Genomic DNA, 21121 nt, shown 5'->3' on the forward strand with positions numbered 1-21121 from the left:
GTGTTAAACCTTGCCCCGGTTGCGGCGAGTTTAATCCGTTCTTTTTATTTAATAGAGATTTGTACTAGATCGCTTGAATATCGATTCACATTTGAGACACGATATGCATTGATTGCAGATTGAGTAGAATTATATTATAATAGCATTATTAATATTATCGATAGGTTATATAGGATAAATTTATATTGCATGAAGTGTGGCGTTCTAGTAAAAGGAAATTGCTAAATTCAATCAATTAATTGTTATACTTTGACGTTTGATCGTAAGCATGGCTTTTCCCGTTTCCGTAATACGCAGCGCTACGTAATATTTTACAATCTTTTGAAATTTTTTGAGAAATGTGTTTTGTCCTGTGAAATGTAACCGTGGTTGTAGGAGGCTTAGACAAATTTACTGCCTTCATTAAATTTCAGCGTCGTTTTAAGAGGGCAAAACGTAGTGCATTCTCTCTCTCTCTTTCTCTCTCTCCCTGGATATAGCCAGAATACACTATTACCAGCGAGTTGAAGCAGTTCCTAGTGTCATCCAAGTACTTCACTCGCCGGTGCATATCTCAAGAGGGACCATGTATGCGCAGCAGAGACCGCATTTCCCCAAGACCCTTATTTAAAGCCACTTTATGTCATAACGAGATTAAAATGCTACAGAATGCTAGATAACAACGGGGCTTCAGAAAGAAGGTTTGGTGCACGATAGAAACGTCGCTCGCTCGTCCGCGTCCGCTTCTAATTTCCGCTTTCTCCGCCGCGCCGTCAAGACGCTGCCGCCGGAGGGGAGAATCACGATTTAGAAGTCGAAATTCTCCCCCCCCCCTCCATTCCCCTCGTCAAATTGAGAAACCCTAGCGGTAAGAGCGAGTTCTCTCTCTCTCTCTCGTGAAATGAGGAGGCCTCGAGTTAGCGCCTCTTGCACCTGCAGACGTGCATCCGGCTCTGGCCGGTTACCACCACCGCCTCCGTCGCCGCCGTTGCACTCCGACGCCGCTACGGACGGTTGTAGTACGACGCGCCACACTATGCGTGGCGGCTCGAGTGATCTGTGGAGGGGGGTGAAGATCCCGAAGTGGGGGTAGCAAAAGGCGCGATGAGATCACAGGCTCAGTTGCCGTGCGACTGTCGAGAGACGCACTGGCGGTGTCGACGGACGCGCGACAGTTTCCCAGTTTTCAGCCTCGCGCCAAGCTGATTTACGGAGTTTCGTCCCTCGCGTGCTCCGTCAAAGGAAACCCGGTCAGAGAGTAACCCACGGTCGGTTCGTTTCGCCGTTGGACAGTGACCTGTGGCAGCGAAAAGGGAAAAAAAAAGAGAGAGCGAGAGAGAGGAAAAATAGTTTCGCTCGACGGAACCATCTTCGGTAAGGGGACGAAGAGGTGGCGGTGGTGGAGGAGGAGAGGAGGTGGAGAATCCCGATTTAAATCTCCAACCGCAGAAAGCCATTAATACCGTCAGGTGCACGCGGTCCACGCATACGTATAACACGGCGTATCGCATAACACACACACACGGACACACATCCACCGCCCCGTGCGGGAATGGAGTCTCACCCCCGTGCGCGCAGTTGAGCGATGATCGCGCGCGAATCGGCCGCGAGGAGCGCGTCGCCGTGTCTTTCGCCTGATGCATCGTCGGGCCGCACCGTCAACGCTGGCGTAAGACCGCCGGTCGTCGTGTCACCGGCGTGCTGCACCCGCTCGCGGACGACGGACAGTTCCGGACGGTAGCGACCGACGACGACGATCCGAACGGTGGAAAGGATTAAAGCGAAGGAGAAACTCGACGCGCGCGCGAGTGTATGTGTGTGTGTGTGCGCGGGGTGAAGAAATGATGCGGCGTGCGCGCCCGTACAGCTCGCCTCCGCCGTCGCCGTTCGCGGTGCGACATTTTCGCGGTGAACGTCATTCGGATGTGCGCGCGTGTGGTGTCACGGGAGGCCTGTGAGGAGGAGGTGAAGGTGGAGGAGGCTGCGTGATAAATAAAAAAATATATATATATATATTATATATACACGTGATAATTGACAAGAGCGTTTGGTTGCGCTCGGTTGTCGCTTGGGTTATCCATTTGGAATCCAGTGTATGTTTTTCGGAGTACTAACGGATCCCTCGGCGGGCGTGCGAACGAACGGGCAAGAGAGCCCGCGAGGAAGAGTGCAAAGGAGTGAAGAAAGACACAGTGTGAAATTACTATCCCGCGCGTGTGAAGTTACTCCGTGAACTCCGCCTCTCCGACAAGGGTATATAGCCATGGATAGAAAGCAGAGGATCATCAGCCACCGCACGCGGATGGCGATAATGAACCTATTGCTGCTCTGCACCGGTGAGTATCCGCGCGCGCGCCACCGCGAGAACGAGGTTCTCTCTCTCCTAACGAAGTCGCCGCCGCCGGCGCGCTATGATTAAAAACTAATCCCCCCGTCGAAACGCGAGGCGGCAGTTAATTAATGAACGATTCATCAGGCAAAACCCGCGGGTTCCGCGGGGCGAGTTCCCCGGGTCGGTCGGACGGGCGCCACTTCCCATATAAATATCGGGATAAATTGATGATTTTGCGGCGCGCGGCGCAACACGTTTCGCGGATGGACAGGGGAGAGGTGGTGGAGTGTGTCGAGGAATGAAACCGGATTCATATGGATTGCGTGGGTTGCGGATTGGTACACGCCTCGCGCGCGGCGCATCGAGACGAACGCCGGGGCATCCGATGCGCGCTTTGTGTGTTGCATCGGAGATGCTGCTGTGCACCTTCGACGTTCGCACCTCTCTCGGGTTGCTTAAAGCGAAATGTTATCATTCTTAGACAGATCGCATGACCCTCCGCTGCAGCGGCGGACTTTCGCCGCGTTGTTCGACAGACGTATAGACGCGGGAATGTATATAACGTAAGGCCGTATATTAAAGAGCTCGAGTGAGGATGTATATCGCGATAGGTGGATAGGAAGGCGGTGATTAGGGCGCGAAGCTATAAGCTATACGCCGATGACATCACTCTCTTTCTGCGGAAAACTACCGAGGTGACCGAGAATTTCGCTCGGATCGCTGCTGAAACGAAACTTATAGCAACTTCGGTTGTTGCAATCGATGTATAGACAAAAGCGAGACGGCGGCGTGTGGATCGCACGAAGGGGAATAGGCGAGATATAAAAATCACATGAGCAAAGGGTTGGCGAAGTGGCACGGAGTACGTATCTCCCCAATCGTTAACCCAACAGCCGGGGACGTGTGTGGAAGAAATCGGACGGTGAGCTATAACCGCATCGGCCGCGGATCGATTAGGAAACGTACGGCGCGCGACAGAAATATCGTCAAGAACACAAAAGGACGCTTTTTCACCTCAAGTTTTCGCCACTTCTTGCCACTCTATACGCGCCGCGCGCTGAGATTATAGACGCTCGGATTGTAAGATCGGCGTAAAATCGACGCGCTCTCTGGAAACTGGTGGCTTGCCGGAGGCAACTTTCGTAGAGATAATCTAGATCGCCCGGCGCGCACAAGCAACCTCGTTCCAGCCGAATTGACGATCAAAGAGAGAGATTCCCCCCGTCGACTGCTACCGACGACAAATTCTCAAATATCTTCGACCGTGTTATAAAAGTAGATGGAAAAATTTTCGTAATCCAAGGACGGGAGTCGCGCCGCGCGCGGCTATGCGGTCACGCACGCCGCCGCGCGGTTCTCAAGCGGCAAGTAGTTTCATGGAAGACTGCTTCGGAAACGCGCTACCAAGCAGCAACAGCACGACCGCGACCAGAGTCTCTCTGTCGCGGAGTGACGTGACTGAGAATAGTACCTAATAGCACAATGTAAAATCGAAACTTTAATCGTCGTTTAAAGCGACGTACACATCTATTGTCGTTTAGAGACGCGAAGAAAATTTTTCTGACGTCGATAGATATATTTTCCTGGCGTGCTGCAGGTGGACATTTTTCTATGTACTCTCGCTATTTTCATCCCCTTTCGACTTCGTCTTTACTTTCGTAAATGAGAAGTTGCACTCGCGCACGCACTTGACAGGATTAAATGTTGCCGTTGATAAATCTTCGAAACAGTATACCTTTAACCCACGTCTTCATCGATATTATGTAGTGGTGCAAAATCGCGTGCATTAATATTGCATCAACGTTCTTAACTCTCGGACGTGTATCTTCCCTCCTGTGGGACCTCTAAGCCGCTTTCTCAGTCAGTTTCACTTTATTCGTACTCAAGTATATATATATATATATATATATATGTATATGTATGTACGTAAAGCCGCAATATCTGGACTGCTCTCCGCAAGAGTAAACATTATAGATTCCAATTAATTGTTACGCCGCGCGCCGCCAGTTATCGAAGAATTAACAACTCATCGGGAGTGGGAAAAGGAAAAAAAGAAACGTTATGTGGAATCTCGCTCGAGACCTGCGGGGGCGATTAAACGCGCCACGAGGGACGGAGGAAAGTTCGCTCGTGAATATGACGTTCGTGTGGCTTGGAGGGGGGGGGGTGGGGTGGGGAGGGAGCGCCAGAAATGCAGATGCACCGCTCACCGTTCACCGATGTAAGATGATGTTACGCAGATCGGTCCTTTGTGGCATGTCAAACGCGGCAACCTAAACAGCCGCCGGTTTCCGCTTTAGTCGCTCGACTCTTGTTTTATCGTGGCGTGGCCGCGGCCTCGCAATAACGAGAGCTCGCAACGTTGTAACGGCGAAGCGGCAAAGGTGTGGGAGGAGGGGAGGGGAGGGGGGAGGGGATAATTTGCATACGCCCAAGGTTACGCGTCGTGCCCCACCCGCGATAAAACTCTTTCTCGCATTAAATAGCAACGGAGCTGTAACAGCCGCGGGCTAAGATTCGCGTTCGCGTTTCAAGTGTCTGGTTGTGGGGTAACATAAACAATCTGCAGTACTACTACAGTCCCTATTGCCAGGACCAAGCAGAGTTTGCGTGGGCGCACACAGGGCTTTAATTAGGGGGGGAGGATGGGGGGAGGAGAGAGAGAGAGAGAGAGAGCACACATAATTAGGTGCGGGGCATTGCATCGGAGCACGCCTGTGTAGTTGCCGACCGATTACGTTGTTGCGCGCGTTTGTAGTCGACAACAAAGATCCAGAAGGGGCGAGAGGGGGGGGGGAGATGAGGGATGGACTCCGAAAGGGCTGATCGGCCTTCGGAGGGTCGCATCGGCGCCGCATCGTCGCTATATAACGACGCCCGGCGCTTTTCTAATCGTCGTTTTCCCGCGCGAAACGGCCGCTTCCCACGAAGATCCGCGATTCGGGCCAAACATTATCGCACCGCGGAATTATCGGAAAGTAATTAACCGCTAATCGGCCGGGGGATGGGTATAGCTGGGATTGGGAAATCGCGATGCTCCTTCTCTTAACACCGGTGATACATTCAAGCTGGAGAGGGAAGGAGAGGGGGCGGAGGGGAGAACGGTTGCGTTTTCGAGTACGTTTACCTGCGTTTCGTCTGAAATACGAGAGATTTAATCGCGTCGGTCACGCAGGCTAGTTTGCACAAGTGTGTCTTCAAAATAACATCTAAGGTACTTTAAAAGTAACGCCAGCAGAGAGAGAGAGAGAGAGAGAAAGACGGAGAAGGAGCGAAGGGCTTTATCAGATAAATGTCTTGCTGAGTATTACGCTAGTTAATTAAGAGGGGAGGAAAAAAGGGAGAAGGATCTGGGAAAAGAGCTATTTGGTTGAAGACAGTCAGTTACGGGAAGATCGGCGGACGTTTACGGGCGACGGGCGTTTATTTAAAGCAACGATGGCACCGAGTAATCGATCGACGTCTTTGCGGCGGACCTAATAAATTTCCCACTCTTATTGCCGCGCGCTGCCTTCCCCCCTCCCCTCGACCGGCGGAGCTTCTAAGCTGTCTGTCCACTCGATAAATTTCGACGACGCTTTCTGCAGCGAGCATTTCTTTAACGCGCGGCGCGGCACAGCGCGCCCCTGCAGCAACGCAGGTGCGCGAGGGCGCCGTTACCTCTCTCCGTTGTTGCATTACGAAAAGAAGATTACGAGCGTCTCGGTGTTAATGGCACACAGGAGGGCGCTGACGTATACCTCTTCTCTTCGCGCGCCCGCGCGCGCGAGAAGCATAAGCGATTAATGGCTTTTGTAAACGACCCCTTTATTTCTTGTCGTCGCACAAGTAACCCTGAGTTATGTTCGCGCCGCGCGAACGCGGGGCGCGGCGCGCGGCGGTGCGCGGTGCGCGGCGCGGGCGGCCAGATCAAAAATTATTTACTCCGGTACGCGCGCGAGCGATTACGCGCGAAATATCGTATCTTTATTGCGCCTTATCTATCTTTATTTCCAATTCCCTGGAGTGGAGAGGCCGCTCTCCTGCCCGTCCCAGGTAGATTTCACTTTAATGGAATTTTAATTCGAGGATAATCTCGCGGCGAGAAGATTCTCGACGGTGAATATAAAAATGAAAATTACGACGTATATGACGGATTTCTTTTTCTTCTACGTTCCGACGTAGCCGTTTAAATTAATGATTCGTCGGCTCGTCTATAATTCGCACGCGGGCTCGTAATACGAAGAAGACAAACGGTCTCGCTCAATCAGGATTATATAGGAGCGATAACCGGGCGATCGTTGTACTGATTAAGGAACGGTTGCGGCGTATAAGACGCCGGCGGGGGCGTAGGTCGTTACGCAGGTCTCGATATTATTATTCATCGTGGATTTTCGGTATTCCATTCTGCCTTGGGTATATGTGTATATCGCCGCAATTCCTGCACCGCGCTACACGGCTGCTACCGCGCGCTGATCCCGCGCCACCGCGCGAGTCAAATATTTTCACTGCGGCGCGGGCGCGGCGGTGAGGTCTGCGCCGATACGCGCGTGGCCCCGGTACCGCAGCGCTTTTCCGTATATAGGTACCTCGAAAACGGAGAAACGGTTGTGGAATTAATTCTTTATATTACCGGACGGAAGGAAGGCAGGAAGCGAAATGGATGTCGGGCGAGAGCGCATTTGTCGGAGGTTAAACGCGCACGCACGTACGGAGCATTATTTCGTCCGCGCCCGGGGGCCCGAGACTGTTGCGATGTGAAAAAAAAAGAAAGGGAGAGAAAGAGAGAAATATCCCGTATCCGACCCGTTTTTAAATCGTTTCGCACATCGCGCGCGTATAACCGATAGCGATACTGGCTGGTTCGCCGACCGAGAGAGACAGAGATAGAGAGAGAGAGAGTGAGAACGATGTATAACTTCAGAGGCAGTTTTCCCAACTTTCACCGTATGTTTCGCACGAGAAGATATTGCAAAGGTCGGATACTGCAGTATCGAGTAGACTATTCAACATCTGCGTTACTTCCCGCACCGAGAAAAAAAGGCGGGCTTTTGTCATACGATGCGTACTGCGGTGCACGCTGTGGAAAACCCCCGTATTTTCCGTGTGCGGAGAGTACGCGGGTACTTTAAAAGATTGGATATTAAACCAAAAACTCTCTCTTTGTCGCGCGCGCGCGCAATCGCGAGTTTGCCAGCATTAAATTAAATGTGAAAACCGAATATTCAGCCAAAAATCAAATACGCGGTAAAATTTTTTAATATCTAAATTAAAAAAGCCGTCTTTCTCCGCGATTAGTTATTTACAAAATCTTCTTTCTCTCCTCTTTTTTTTCCAATCCGGATGAAAAATATTTTTAAAAAATTGTTCCAATCCCCCACGTTCTCCAAATAGCTTTATAGCATCTATGATTGATAGAAAGCAGGCGACTCGCTCTATGACACTCTATACATCTTGCTTTATACCACCATATGGCCGATGGCCCGTCCATCCCAAAAGCCGATGAGCACGCTGGTATATACGATCGCGTTTAAAGTATCGGAAGCGAGGGCGAAGGCGAGAGAAAAAGAGAGAGAGAGAGAGCGAGAGGGGCCACGCGTTATTTGGGTAGCGTGTGTGTTTCTTTCCTCGGAGGGATACGATACGGCGTTTTTCGCATGCGTTATGACTCGTGAACTCTCATCGTCATATTGCCCGGACGTATACGAGAGCCAATATCGCGCGCGCGGGCTGCGCGCGGCGTATAGGAATGCCTACGGCGATGATATTCGACGCGGTGAAATAAGGTTCGGCTGCTGGCTGGCCGGCCGCGCGCGCGGCGACGTATTGTTATTGCTGCCGCGCCGTGGACATTAACGCGTTTCGCTTTGTTATGTCGTGCCCGCAGGCGCCGTTGGGCGTGGACATGTACGGGGTGTCGCGAAAGCAAACGTGCACACGTCAAAAGGGCGCAGAGATTGATTGTAGGTCACGAGACGTCACTGCTTTTTCGAGCACGTCTGGGACAGGATTTAAGGGACGTTCCACTGACAAGTCGTTTTAAAAATGAAAGGATTTGACGCGCTCGAATTTTCTATATATTCTGATACATAAATGATGATGGCTGCACTCTAAATACTATTCTCCGGGCGAGTGTCGTTTTAACAGAAACGTAATTTGCCGCCGAATAAACGAGATATTTAATCGTTAATTGGTCTGGTGAAATAACTGTACATGCATTTTTATGGCCGCGAGACCAGTTGATGATTAATGTTGAAAAATTAAAACAAAATGCATCATAAACGATGCTGGTGTATGATTTAAAGTCGAAAGCGAAGGTGAGAGAAACCTGGTGAAATTAAACTACAATTAGTGTGGAATCCGCGGAACGTGTAAGTAAATTTTTCGCAATACCGGCATTTTAAGATTTCAGGTGTTCCATCCGTTAAATATCTAGATTCGCGCCCCGTATATTTCGTAGCGTGCATAATGCACGTAATACAATGTAGTTTTAATTTCATACTACGCTATCATATCACACATCACTCCACATATCATGTAGCATCACATAATACTCTCGTTTGAATATTTCAGCAACATGAATACTTCACGTTCTTATAATTATTTTACATTCATTTTGCAAGCATGAAATAAACGATAATTTATATTAGCATTTATTCATATGTACATCGAACTCCATATCACGGAGATAAACAATGAGTTTTGCATAGAAGGAGGATACGAATTTGCAGCAGCGAATCGTCTGACGTGATTGCTGCATTTATAGTTTTGTGAAAATAATTTCATTTAACGCGCCGCCATTTTTAATGCACCGCAACAGATCGAAGCGCTTCACGTTTATTGCCTCGGGAAGTAGTTCAGACCGGGGGGGGGGGGGCGAGGAGCAAGAGAAACGAGCGAGAGGAAGGTACTTGTTAATACCGCGGAGGCAACACCTTTGAAGAATCCCATGCATTATATCGCGGGTATAGGTACAGGCGATGCCGAATCGGTCCCGGTCACGTGAAGTTTTCCGCTCCCCATCGCGCGGGTTCGTCCGCGGGCTGCAGCGTGTATAAGCCCGGTTTTATAAACCGAGTTTTCTAAATAACTAAAATCCATTAGCGGCACACGCCTCGGCCGGGAGTAGGATGGATATGCGCGCGCGAGTCGTCCGCCGCGGGGGAGAGGCGACGCGACTCGCGCCAAGGAAGCCGTACGGCAGCGGGCTGGCGGTATTACCGAAGCGAAAAGTTTACCTTACAAGAGAACGGCAGTTCTCGCACGAAGGAAATTCCCTATATATATTTTCCGCGCGAGGAAACACCTAAAGGCACACGGTCACATTGTGGCGAGACATAACAGGGCCGAGGATAGCACCCACCGACGAGTGAGAGACTACGAAACTTGCAGCAGCGCGAGAATTTCGATATTCTTCTCCCTTTGTTCACCGGGTTCGATTCTGTATCGCTCCTCGCGCGCCCGGTACTGGCTTTTTAAACAAAAGCCCAAGATAAAGGAAAGCTTTGTCGAGAGCTCCCGCGTGCCCCAATGCCAGTGCGATTAAAATATAAATTTAATCTCTCGTGCTCCGTTGACTTCTAACGGAGAAGCAATTAATGCAGATTTTATCTCGAGCCCCTCGTTGACACAATTTTTCGTTAGAATTCCACATGTGTTATTGTTACGTGACGACAACACGCACGGTCGATCGATAGATTGGGAACCGTGTGCTTGTAATTGTTTTTGCGTGCTGAGATCTCGGAATGCCGAGCGCGTCGCGACGTGGTGAATGTCTCCGTGGCGAGAGCGTTTGAGAAACACTGGCGCAAACACATGACGATTTCTGCTTCTGTGCGGCGCTGATAATATCGACGAGTGCAGGCATACCTCACCCGAGGTATTTACTATACTGTACGCGACTATGCCGACGTTTGTTCGTTCGTGCTCGTTCCGCGGCTCTTTGGCCTCGCATTAGAGGCCGATCGGCACGTTTCGCGATTAATACTGCAGGATGTTGCGACACGCATCCCGGCATCGCGTATCACGCACTACCGCGGGCGGCCGCGCTTCGATGCGGCGATCGCGACGCGACAATTGGTTGCTCATTTATTTTATTATTGTGTTACCCCCAAAAAGGACATGTTAACGCCGGTATACGATTGTATCAAAATAATTTCATATATTTGTGTCAATATATACACACTGTGCGCGCGCGCACACATGGCGCAGAACAATGATTCTGATATAAACACGTTATACCATGAGTAAAGTTCATATAGGTCGCGTTATGACGAGAATATATCGGTACAAGTTATTTTTTTCCCCGGGCACCGAAATACACATATACACGGAAAGTTCGCGAAAGAAGCCCAACTTAAAATCCAATTATTCTATGCCCCAGTCTTCCTTGTACTTCTATATGATGGGAGAAAATTAAAACTTTTACGCTAAACTTTATTTCCACCCGAGTCATAATATTCCGGAAGAAGAAGTGAAAAATTCCATTAAAAAATTAAAGTTTTTATATAATATAAATACACTCTAACACACGCCCTCGCGCACGCGCGCTCGCGCGTGCACGTCTAGCGGCATGCCTTGCGGAGATTAATCCTATAATCGTTAACGATCGCCGTATATATATCGGACCGCGGTTCGAAATCCGACCGTGGCGAGCTGATTTATGGGGGGGGGGGGGGAGGGCCGCGTAAACCGCCGAAACGTAAGGATTTCAGGCGACGAGTAGCATTAATCTGGAATCGCAGCGCCCGCCGCCGCGCCGCGGCGTGCAACACACAGACGCCGCGCGCGGGCACGTTTATACGGGGGAGGCAACGACATTAATCCGTCGCGTGCCGCATGCGAGGCGACGTCTTGGATAAAAAAGTATATATCGCGTGCATTCATTAGCGGGCATATTAATGCGAAAAAATTGCCGTGCCCGCCCGGGCAATCGCTTATCGCCCAACCCCCCCTGCGTACGTAAACGAGCTTAAACCGGCGTAATCGCTGATCGAGATCGCACGACCCGCGCGCGCTCGACTTTCCTCGCTTCGCGATTATCGCTAACGTTGTTGCCCAGACTCGCCCCGCGGATTTATCGCGAGTGTATCAGTTCCGACAGAACCGTCGCGCGTTAATGAGGTTTACAGGAATTTACAGCGCTGCGTAAAGAGACGTTCCCACAGAGGAGGCCCCCCCCCCCCACAGAACTCTAATATCAACAGAGCGGGATTAACTTCGACTTTTCTCCTTGTTCCCGAAATATCCCCGTGGTACACAGCAGCCGCGGATCGAGCGATTTCAAAATAAACATTTGCCAGATCGACGTGATTGAATTATCATGATCATTTCTAAATTTCACGGGGTATCATAAGCTATATTTGCGATATCTATCGTGATTTTACAAATAGCTCGGTGCCAAATAATGTTCACACGGCCAAACTATATTCGCGTTATATAGAAATCGTTTGAAAACTATATAAACTATATAATCGACGGCTGTTAATTTGTATTGCTGCGTATTACTGTTGGGAATTATTATCTAATAACCCAGGCATTACCGAATTAGTGTACATATTTTTGGTTTGCGGTTTACACGCCCCTCGCCTTTCCGCCCAAATATCCAATAATGATTTAATGCAATTAACGCAATGAGCAAACTGCGCAACGCGATTGCCGTTTTGTGTGACAGATTCGCCGGCGATAATTTTCTAGACGGGTGGCGTGAGCCGTCCGAGGTAAAAGGCCCCGCTCCCCCCCCCCCTCTCTCTCTCTCTCTTTCTCAACTCCCCAGCGGCCAAACGGCCGTGTAATTCGTCATCCCGATCGCGGCCGATAACGCTAATTTGTTTTCCCTGGCTCTTATTATACTTTCCTGCCGCCTTATCCAAACACATTTTCCATTTGTGGGTATATCCGACGCAGGTATTCCAGATATTCGGAAGTATTCGAAAGTTCTCCCCCCGAATTGTCGTCGTCGATCGTTCATTATGTTTGCGCTCCTCGTGGCGTACGTACCGTACTCGTCGCGCCGGTCCGCCTGCAGGCGAGAATAATATTTCTAGCGGAAAATTCATCGTGGTCCCTGCTTCCCCTCCTTTCCCCCGCCACGACGGTGGTTTCCATCGGTGCGAGAAATGACTGCGAGAATTTCGTGCAAGTAACTTCGAGCCGCGGTGAACGCGTGCTCGAAATTTTCAGCGCGGGTAACACAGTTTTCGTTAAGAGAATCTCCGCGCGTGTAAGTAAATATAGTGAGAAATGCGCAAAGTAATTATTCTACGTCATTTCTCTCTCTCTCTCTCTCTCTTTCTCTCTCTCTCTTTTTATGTAAATAGATTTTCTAGATAGATAAAGTGTGTTGTATTAATGAATAACAATATGTCTGTCGCATCTGTTTATCAATAACAACTCATTTCTCTTTTTCTTATTCTGTCCGTATTACACGATTAAAAACTATTCAAACGACATTTTATGCATTTTAACTTTTCTTTCCCGCAAAACGCACATCTTTCATCGTCAGCATAACGTCTGACACGATAAGCACGCGCGCATACAACTGATTTGTATACATTTCTTCCTTTTTTTTTTCCGAGGGCGACGCGCGAACAAATTTAAAAAAGACGGTGGAAACATTTCTCGAGTGCACGAGCACCTTTTTGCGCGCCCGTCTCGCGCGTAATGTAAGCTCATGTGTAAAGTCGCGCAAAGTGACGAAACATCTTTTCTCACTTTAGAGGAGACACGTATGTAGATTACGTCGATTGCACGGAGACCGGAGGGAGGAGGGGGGAACAGGGAGACGTCTTGACAGTCGCGTCGACATCTGGCGAGGAGCGCGACTCGCTTCGCTCCTTTGTCTCGTCGCGCGAGTAACGGTATACAGCACCAGACGAGGTTTACGTCGTCGGGCGTAAACTCCTCTTCTTGCTGCTCGCGGGCTTGCCGTCGTCGTCATCGTCGTTGCCGCCGCCGCCGCCGCCGCCGTCGTTCCCCGTCCCGATCTTTTGTCCGCCGCGCCGGGCCGTAAATCTGTCCGGGAAAACAGTACGCCGAGCGTACATCATGCCGCGCCGCTTCCTTATTAGCGCAATGCACCGCGACATTGCCGAAGAGTCGCTCGTTCGCGTCTCTCTTCGTGTATCTCGGCCTCGTTCGAGAGAGCGTCTTTTCTTTCCTCTCGCGTTGCGAAACTTAATTGGTGCGCGCCGTGAGCGCGCCAGCGCGACCGACGTGCGACGTTGCGACGCGACATGCCGCGTCTCCGACGAACGCGTCGCGCGGTTTTCGCGCGGCTCCCACCAACGCGACGTGGGGTGAAAGACGTTTTCGCCTCTCTCCGTCTCCGTCTTTTTCGCGTGATTTAGTGCAACCAAACTGCGGGGTTGCGGGGTCGCGCGCCGGAGGCTGACGCCGTTCTCGCGAGCTCCCGGGCGGCATTCAGAAGATAAATTTAGAGAGGGGTTTCGAGTGTATTAAAACTCGATAGTTACATTCACACCGGCGGCGCGGGCGTCGGATAGAATCGAAATGGGGAAGAAGGGAACTTAATTCCGTTATATTTCATATATACAGTTGTATTAAGCGTCTCGGAAAATGTATTTGTTTCACTCGCGTTGACATTTATTTAATTATCGGATTTGGAAATGTAATTAATTATTATAAATACGATGTATACCGTATATATACATATATAGAATTAGAATAAAATTACTTGTTACAATATAATTAGCTATGAAAACACACGTTGAGAGTTTTCAGTGCTGCCCTGATTACACTGAATAACAACGTCATTTTTATTGAAATGCTTTTGTTTTTCTGTTTTGCATCTTTCTACGTGATTTTCTACGGCCAATCTGGCGCGGCAACTCCCAACGCAGGAAACGTTTCAACATTCGCCACGGTTTTAACTGCGCGACAGTAAATCACAGTAGGATTGCGTTCGGAACACGACACCACGTGGCATTCCTTCGACAACGTGTTGAATTTCACTTCCTACGCGAGACAGGCAAATTTTGAACGTGGAACAGTTTCTGTTAACAAGTAGAGAATACATTTTGCACGAGCCGAACAAAATTTCAAGCGTAAAGTCATTCCGGTGAATTCCACGGTTAATTTTTACTGAAGATTTTAACGCGCCTAAATAATGCTTAAAAAAAATGCAGCTCTTACATTTGAGAGACTCCGCAACGCTCGCAACTCGAATTATCGATATCATCAGCCAATAATAAGGTAAGTGCGGAGCAAATAACTTGTAATGTAATTTCATTCTTGCAAGGAGCACAAAAGCGCAGACCCGACCGAGAGAAAAATACAAAAGCATAACGCGCAAGTTCTCTCTCCTCTTCGTATTGTGCTTTAAGCTAAATACGAAAGATATTAAACTCTTCTTCTTCCTTTTCCGAGCACTGCAGGCTGGCGGATAACGCTCGTAAGATCGCTGTAAGTCACGTAAACGTCCGTTATCCGAAGTTCTATCTGCGCGGTTCTTGTAGATCGCTTCCTTTATCGCCTGCCACGAGATAATGATTTCTACAACTTTTTCGCAGTCCGCCCCGAGTAACACGTCGCAGAAATTGCCTTCACGTCGAAATTGCTCTCGCCCAGAGGCTGCCTGCCCCGCGATAGCCCGATCGATGCTCACGACCGCTTTTACTTACGCCAATTGGCTAATCCTGTGTCCTCTTAATATTGCACAAAGTGTCGCTCAGAATATCGAGCCGCACGCGCGCGCGCGCTACCTTTAAAATGGCAGCAACGCGTCTTGGAAATTCATACTCCGCTTCAGCGCTCGTCCTCCTCCCCCCCCCTCCCCCCTCCCTGCCGAAACTATAGCGAGATGTTCATGTTACACGCAGACTACTATATTGAGTCACCTGAACTTTGTGCGGCCTGATTTCAAACTAATATGCTGCATGGTTCCCATCCGAGATTAATTCCGAAATTTAACGTTTCGCGGAGGTCGAAAATCGGGAGCCCGACACTCCCGATTTTTTTTCGGGAAATTTTCGGAAACTCGAAAAAGAAATTAATATTCCGAATATATGAATGCAGATGCGCGAAACGCGCTGCGCGAGCAGTAATATAATTTCGAACATTCCTCTATCGCATTTTTTCGTTAATTCCCGTATCGTAACCGTATCGTAAATTAAAATTTTTATCTCTACCGTAATTCTTTCCTGTCTCATTATCATTCTCTCCCGGGACGGCGGCAATTTCCTTACACTGGCACTGTAGGAGAGGACTGGACGAGGGCTTCCCCGAAAAAAAGCTATTACGTACACGGCACATTGTATGTCGCCACATCTTGCATTTATGCAGCATTAACAGTTTCGCAATTGGCACACTGCTGGCGGAGCGAAGGTGTGTATGCGCCGTGTGTATGCATATACCGATCGAACACCTACGTGAGGATCGGTACGATTGTTGTGTGTTACCTGCATGACTAAGCCGTATTTACGCAAGTCCGTATTGCGCGTAACCTCGTTACACCGCGATATATACAGGGTGTCTCAGACACCCCTGCCGATGGAAAAAGGGAGATATGGAGTATTTGCCTCTTTAAACGACTACAGTAGATCCCCGAGATAACGTTTCGCGATAATGAACTTGAGCAACGACCGGTTAATTAAAAAGATAACGCGAGGATGGAAATAATACAGCTGCGGCACTGACGTCTTCCTCTCGTCTTTCCAATATCGTGGACCACGCGGTGTGTTATATACCAAACACGCGCTCGCGCGTAAAGTTTCCCGACGAGCAGAGAGGACGGCAGGAACGGAAGCCGCGTCGCTTGTCTAATACGTCGCGCGAATTATCCGTTATGCATTACGCGCTGTCTTAATTACTCCCGGCCCTCAGGTGATATACGCGGCCAGCTTTGTTCATTTGTGCCGGCGCACGCAGCCATAAATATCGATTACCGGGATATAGCTTTGCGTCTATCGGGCCATTAATTTGTCGAAAGTTTGTTGTTCCGCCGCCGCCGCCGCCGCCACCGCCGAGCGTCACGCGCCGCGCAAATTGTTTGCAATACTCCTCGAATTCTCTCTGTGTGTCGCGCAGAATCTGCGCACCGCGGTCGCGGCGATATGACGCATCATAACAAGTGCCACTGCCGCAACAACTGAACTAATAGAATGACTTGTTATAACGCTCATGCCGTCGCGGTCGAATTGATAAAATTTAAATGTATCCTTTATACGATCTGACGGCGAAGGACGGTGAAAAAGAGAACGCGCGCGCGACTGGTTATTCGGTATTATCCCCTATTATATTGACGCCGTTGGACGTAGCAATTATCAGAGAATCTTTCTGTCAGCGATATTACTTGATATTCGACGCGCGGCAAAATATTGAGATAATTTCTTTATGTTTGCGTAATCGTAGCTACGTTAAAAACGCGCGGCGATTGCGCGTTCGTCGTATACACGTTATACGCGCGGAAATGCCGATTTTATTACTATATATATAGAAGTATACAGCGGGTGATTGCATAGAAATAGGATGAACTAAACACGTCGTATTAGTTCGTCGTACTTTTAACGAGAGAGTGCAAGGCGAACGGAATCGAGCGTCGAATCGAGGCGCAACATGCGACCGTTCCTCGCCGGTTAAGCATTCATTATGGGAGAAAGTTTTAGCGAAGGAGCCGCCTGTGCGGAAGGGGGCAAAACCTTAATTTAGATCCGCCGTCGCGCAATTGACAAAAAGGCGGAAAGCCACGGAGTAAAACTACAAAGGGATGATAACGAGAAGGGGCGATTCCGGGGGAGACAGGATGAAGAAAGGACCGCGACGGGTTGAGAGGGAGAGAGGGGGAGAGGAGGAGAGAGAGAGAGAGACGGGAAGTGAAAGAAGCTCATGACAATAAGATATATTATAGGGGTTGGCGCCAACGGGATTTCATCCACCCCGTTTCTCGCGGCACGCATAATCGCGGCATAAGCAGAAACCTCGGGGACGAATATATATACGGGGAATATTCAGACCTATCCAATTTCAATCACAGGCACCAATAGTGATTTAAAGAATAGGATTTAAAACGACCGGAAACGATCCGGGGGTTTGTGCAGGAATAAAGAATTTGCGAAATTTTTGTTCGTCAAAATGACGCCAAACGCGTCGTTAGCATCCGATTGCGAGCTTTAGTCGCGCTGTTTAATATTGATGGCGTATAAGACGTTCTGCCGTGGGAATGAACGATTAAAAAGGCCGATAACTGCGACTGCGACAAGTGACGAATGGCGAAAGCGCCGACACCCTTTGTAAGTTTTTTTGCTCTAGATTCTTAGATCGATCCTGGTACGGTAAAAAAGATTAATGCGCCATTTTTAAACGGCCGTATCTTGTCGCGAAGAAATCGGTGCACGCAACGCGTAGCGCACGCAAAGAGAGAGCCCCCCTGTGTGCTGCAAGTGCTTTCGACGAAACTTGGTTAGAAATGGATTTAAGCAAAAGTAAGAGTCTCTTTGAAGGAAATGTAGAACAGAGCGGAATAACCTGGCGAGGAAAGTTGATTTTGTCAGGCAACATAACTCACTCGTTCGCGGAGCACACAACGTAACGGTTTAAAGTCGCTCTGAAAGCGTCTTACGACGACAAATCGTAGCAACACTTGCGACATATCGACGCGACATTTGCAAGAGAGAGGGGGAGAGAAAGAGAGAGAGGGAGAGAGAGAGGGAGAGAGAGAAAAAGCGGGATATATAGAAATCATATATAAAGGCATAATTTCCTGGAAAGCTTGGCAAAGCATCGATATGGAAAGAAACGAAAAACGAGTTTTGCCATCTGGACCGCCGCGCGAAAAAAGTCTCATTTTTTCGCAAACACGAGCCATTAGACATTTATATCAGTCCGAAGCGATTTTTGCCCCGATATTCTGAATCATATTGATTTTTCCAAGAACAACCGTTAAATCCGAAAAAGATGATTAAATTTTGCAGAACTTCCTCTCTTGATCTTTCATATCCCATCCAACTTCCTTCATTTTTCTTCCTCAGCCTTCACAACTTTTAAAAACCCAAGGAAAAACTGCCGATACCGTTAAACGGGTTTAACGTTGCCTTAGTGATCAATGCTGCTTCAATAATAATCCATTACTGGCTAATAATCGAAACTGCGACGTTCTATTTCGGAAATAGATTGGCGTTATTTCAAGCTGCAATATTGATACAGTGCCAGTAAAATATATAATGTAACTATTTCTATGTAAAGTGCAAAAGAAATCAACACAATTTTTCACTTTTAACGTCATACTCCGATATTGACTGCCGTACGGATGATTATACGAGATTTTTCTTTTTATCTTTTTTTTTTATTGTGAAACGCGTGAATGAATTTTTTAATAACTTGAATATCACTTCGGTGATATATGTATATTTGTCGCGATAAATTTTTTAAAAAACTCCCTTTTGCGGGCGGTTAGAAGTCGCCGCCAGCTGCTAAAACTTATTCACGCGTAAGAATGTAATGTCGCGTAATGGCGCGTTCTCGCGAGGAAGCCACACGAATTCGGGATTCGTACCGGGAGCGAGCATCAGCAAAAGGGAACAGAAGGAAGTAATGTTTTCGTGGAAACAACGCGCGCGAAGGAGATCGAGGGCGAAATAATGGGACAATGCACCACATCGCGACGAATGGACGTACATACGAACGAATTCTGCCCGGGCGACGGACGAACGTACGGATAGGTGGACAGGTAAATGAACGAATAAACGGGAGCGGGATGAGGGGAGGGGGAGGATCAAATGGCTCGTAGACGAATAAATCGAAAAGGGGGCAAGGTAAACGTCGCTGTGCGAAATACGAGCGACGAAAGCGGGGAGCGGGGGAGATGAGAGAAGGCAGGATGCTCCCGACATTTCCAAACGCAAAATGGCGCGCGGCGGAAGAGGACGATCCTCAATAGCGTTGACGAGTCGAGTCGACCGGCGGTTTTACCGTTACGCGACCCAATGACGGGAGATACGTTCGCCTCGACGCGAGAAACGTGGCCGCTTCTTCCACCGTTCGATGGAAGCCTCGTGGCCGCCGATAGTGTACGGTATAATGCGAACGTGTGGTATTGCCGTCGCGAAGTAGGTTCCACTTCGCACCGCAGACGTCGTAAAAGGTCAAGAGATTTATTTCACCGAACGGTGAATTCGCCGTGAAATTTCTGATATAAAAATTTCTCCCAAAGATTCGCGGAAAAGGATTTAAATCTCCGTTACTTGCCCTCCTTCGCTCGACAATAAAATGATAAAATAAGATTGCGTCTGTTGTCACATCTTGTCTCTTTGCTTTGAGATTATACCTGGAGAGATTTCCAACAAATTTCCTCGGTCTCTTTATTTCCTCCCTTCGTATATAACTTTGTAATTCTGAAAACGCATATATATGTATACTCCAACGTTCTCAATTTGTTCGTAATTATTATTAGCATCGATGTATTGAGTACGCTGACCTTTTGCTCACGGCGAACCTGAAAATTCGGAGCCTGAATGGCTAAAGCTCGTGGGTGACGGGGCACGGTAAAGTCCGACAGGCAGATGTACAGACGAGCCCAACTGGCTCGCTCGCAGGGTTACCATCTGAATATATACGAAACCGTGACAAGACGTACGCCGGCAACGTATAACATACGTCATAAGCCTCATTGTTGAACATCACGAGCCCTCCTCTATGGGAGCAGTCGAATGGACAACATTCGCTCGCTCCTCCGTCGAAACTTTGCCGTAATTTCTTTTTTTTCCGCCCCGTGCCGTACAACCGTCAATTGTGATTCAGAAAGGGCGTTTAGTTAATTTCGGTTAACGGTGACCAATGTCAGAGGAGGCCGCCGTAAATATCGCGACATTTGGTGGTCACGACAGTGCGGTGCTATTAGTTTTCAACGTCACCGCGCTGTGGTATTCGATTTTCGCAATGATTTGTGTCGACATTCGATGTTACGTTACGATAACGAAACGCCACGATGCTGTGTCATGTGTGAAAATCGATTTTTATAATGATAAAACCGTCTGTATAACGTACGAAAAATTATTGATACATATATCGCGAATATTTTAAACCTATTTTTTTACCCATTTTCTCTTGAATAATTTTTTCGTCGACTGATTCGGAGATAATATTTTCCGTGAATTAATGCAAACGAATTTATAATTCGAAGAAAACGCATAATTTTACCTAGTTTAAATTGGTTAATTGTACCAATATTTTTGAAACGATCTTTTGGATGGAAATTCGAAAATGAAATCATCAACGACGTTTTTGTACAATTCTTTTTATTTTGCGTCATTGTTCTCACCCTCGATTATGATTAAATTTTTTAATTAAAACTGAATTCTATGTATGCTTTCTTTTTAATTTATATATAAAATATTACCCGAAAATTCATATTCGGTAATTTTTGCCATTTATATTCACTGAACAAACGTAACGATGCGATGGAAAAGTGGATGGGAATGACGTGTTGTTTTCACCGTTTACGAAACATACAAACAGCGTTGGAATGCTGATATTTTTTTTTTTTTAATTTCTTCTGTAAAGATATAACAATCAAACTTCAACTTACAAATACTTACGCACGCGAATCAAACGTTATTTCAAAATAGGAAACGTTTAATAACTATTTGCACTGTTGAATACACATTTATAAATATAAAAAATTTTTTTTTCTATCGGTCATCGTTTTTGTATTATGACATTTTTCATTTTCTATTACAAAATTGTAGATGTAACACATATTGGTTATTCGTGTGTAGCAGATACGTAATATAGATTTTTTATAAAATGTATTTTAGTGTGTGAAATTTGAGAGAGAGAGAGAGAGAGAGAGAGAGAGAGAGAGAGAGAGAGAGAGAG

General features: G+C 47.9%; 1 protein-coding gene across 1 annotated transcript in view; it reads left to right on the forward strand.

The window, feature by feature from the left end:
* The first annotated feature begins 2028 nt into the window (after positions 1-2028).
* Positions 2029-21121, forward strand: part of LOC105452588 (hemicentin-1-like) — a 25866-nt gene continuing 6773 nt past the window's right edge. The window contains exon 1 of the mRNA XM_011693843.1: positions 2029-2315. Within this exon, the coding sequence (XP_011692145.1) occupies positions 2243-2315 (73 nt within the window). The 5' untranslated portion in view covers positions 2029-2242. The remainder of the gene's footprint in view (positions 2316-21121) is intronic.

Source organism: Wasmannia auropunctata, unplaced genomic scaffold, assembly GCF_000956235.1.
Source record: "Wasmannia auropunctata unplaced genomic scaffold, wasmannia.A_1.0 LD336028.1, whole genome shotgun sequence".
NCBI lineage: Eukaryota > Metazoa > Arthropoda > Insecta > Hymenoptera > Formicidae > Wasmannia > Wasmannia auropunctata.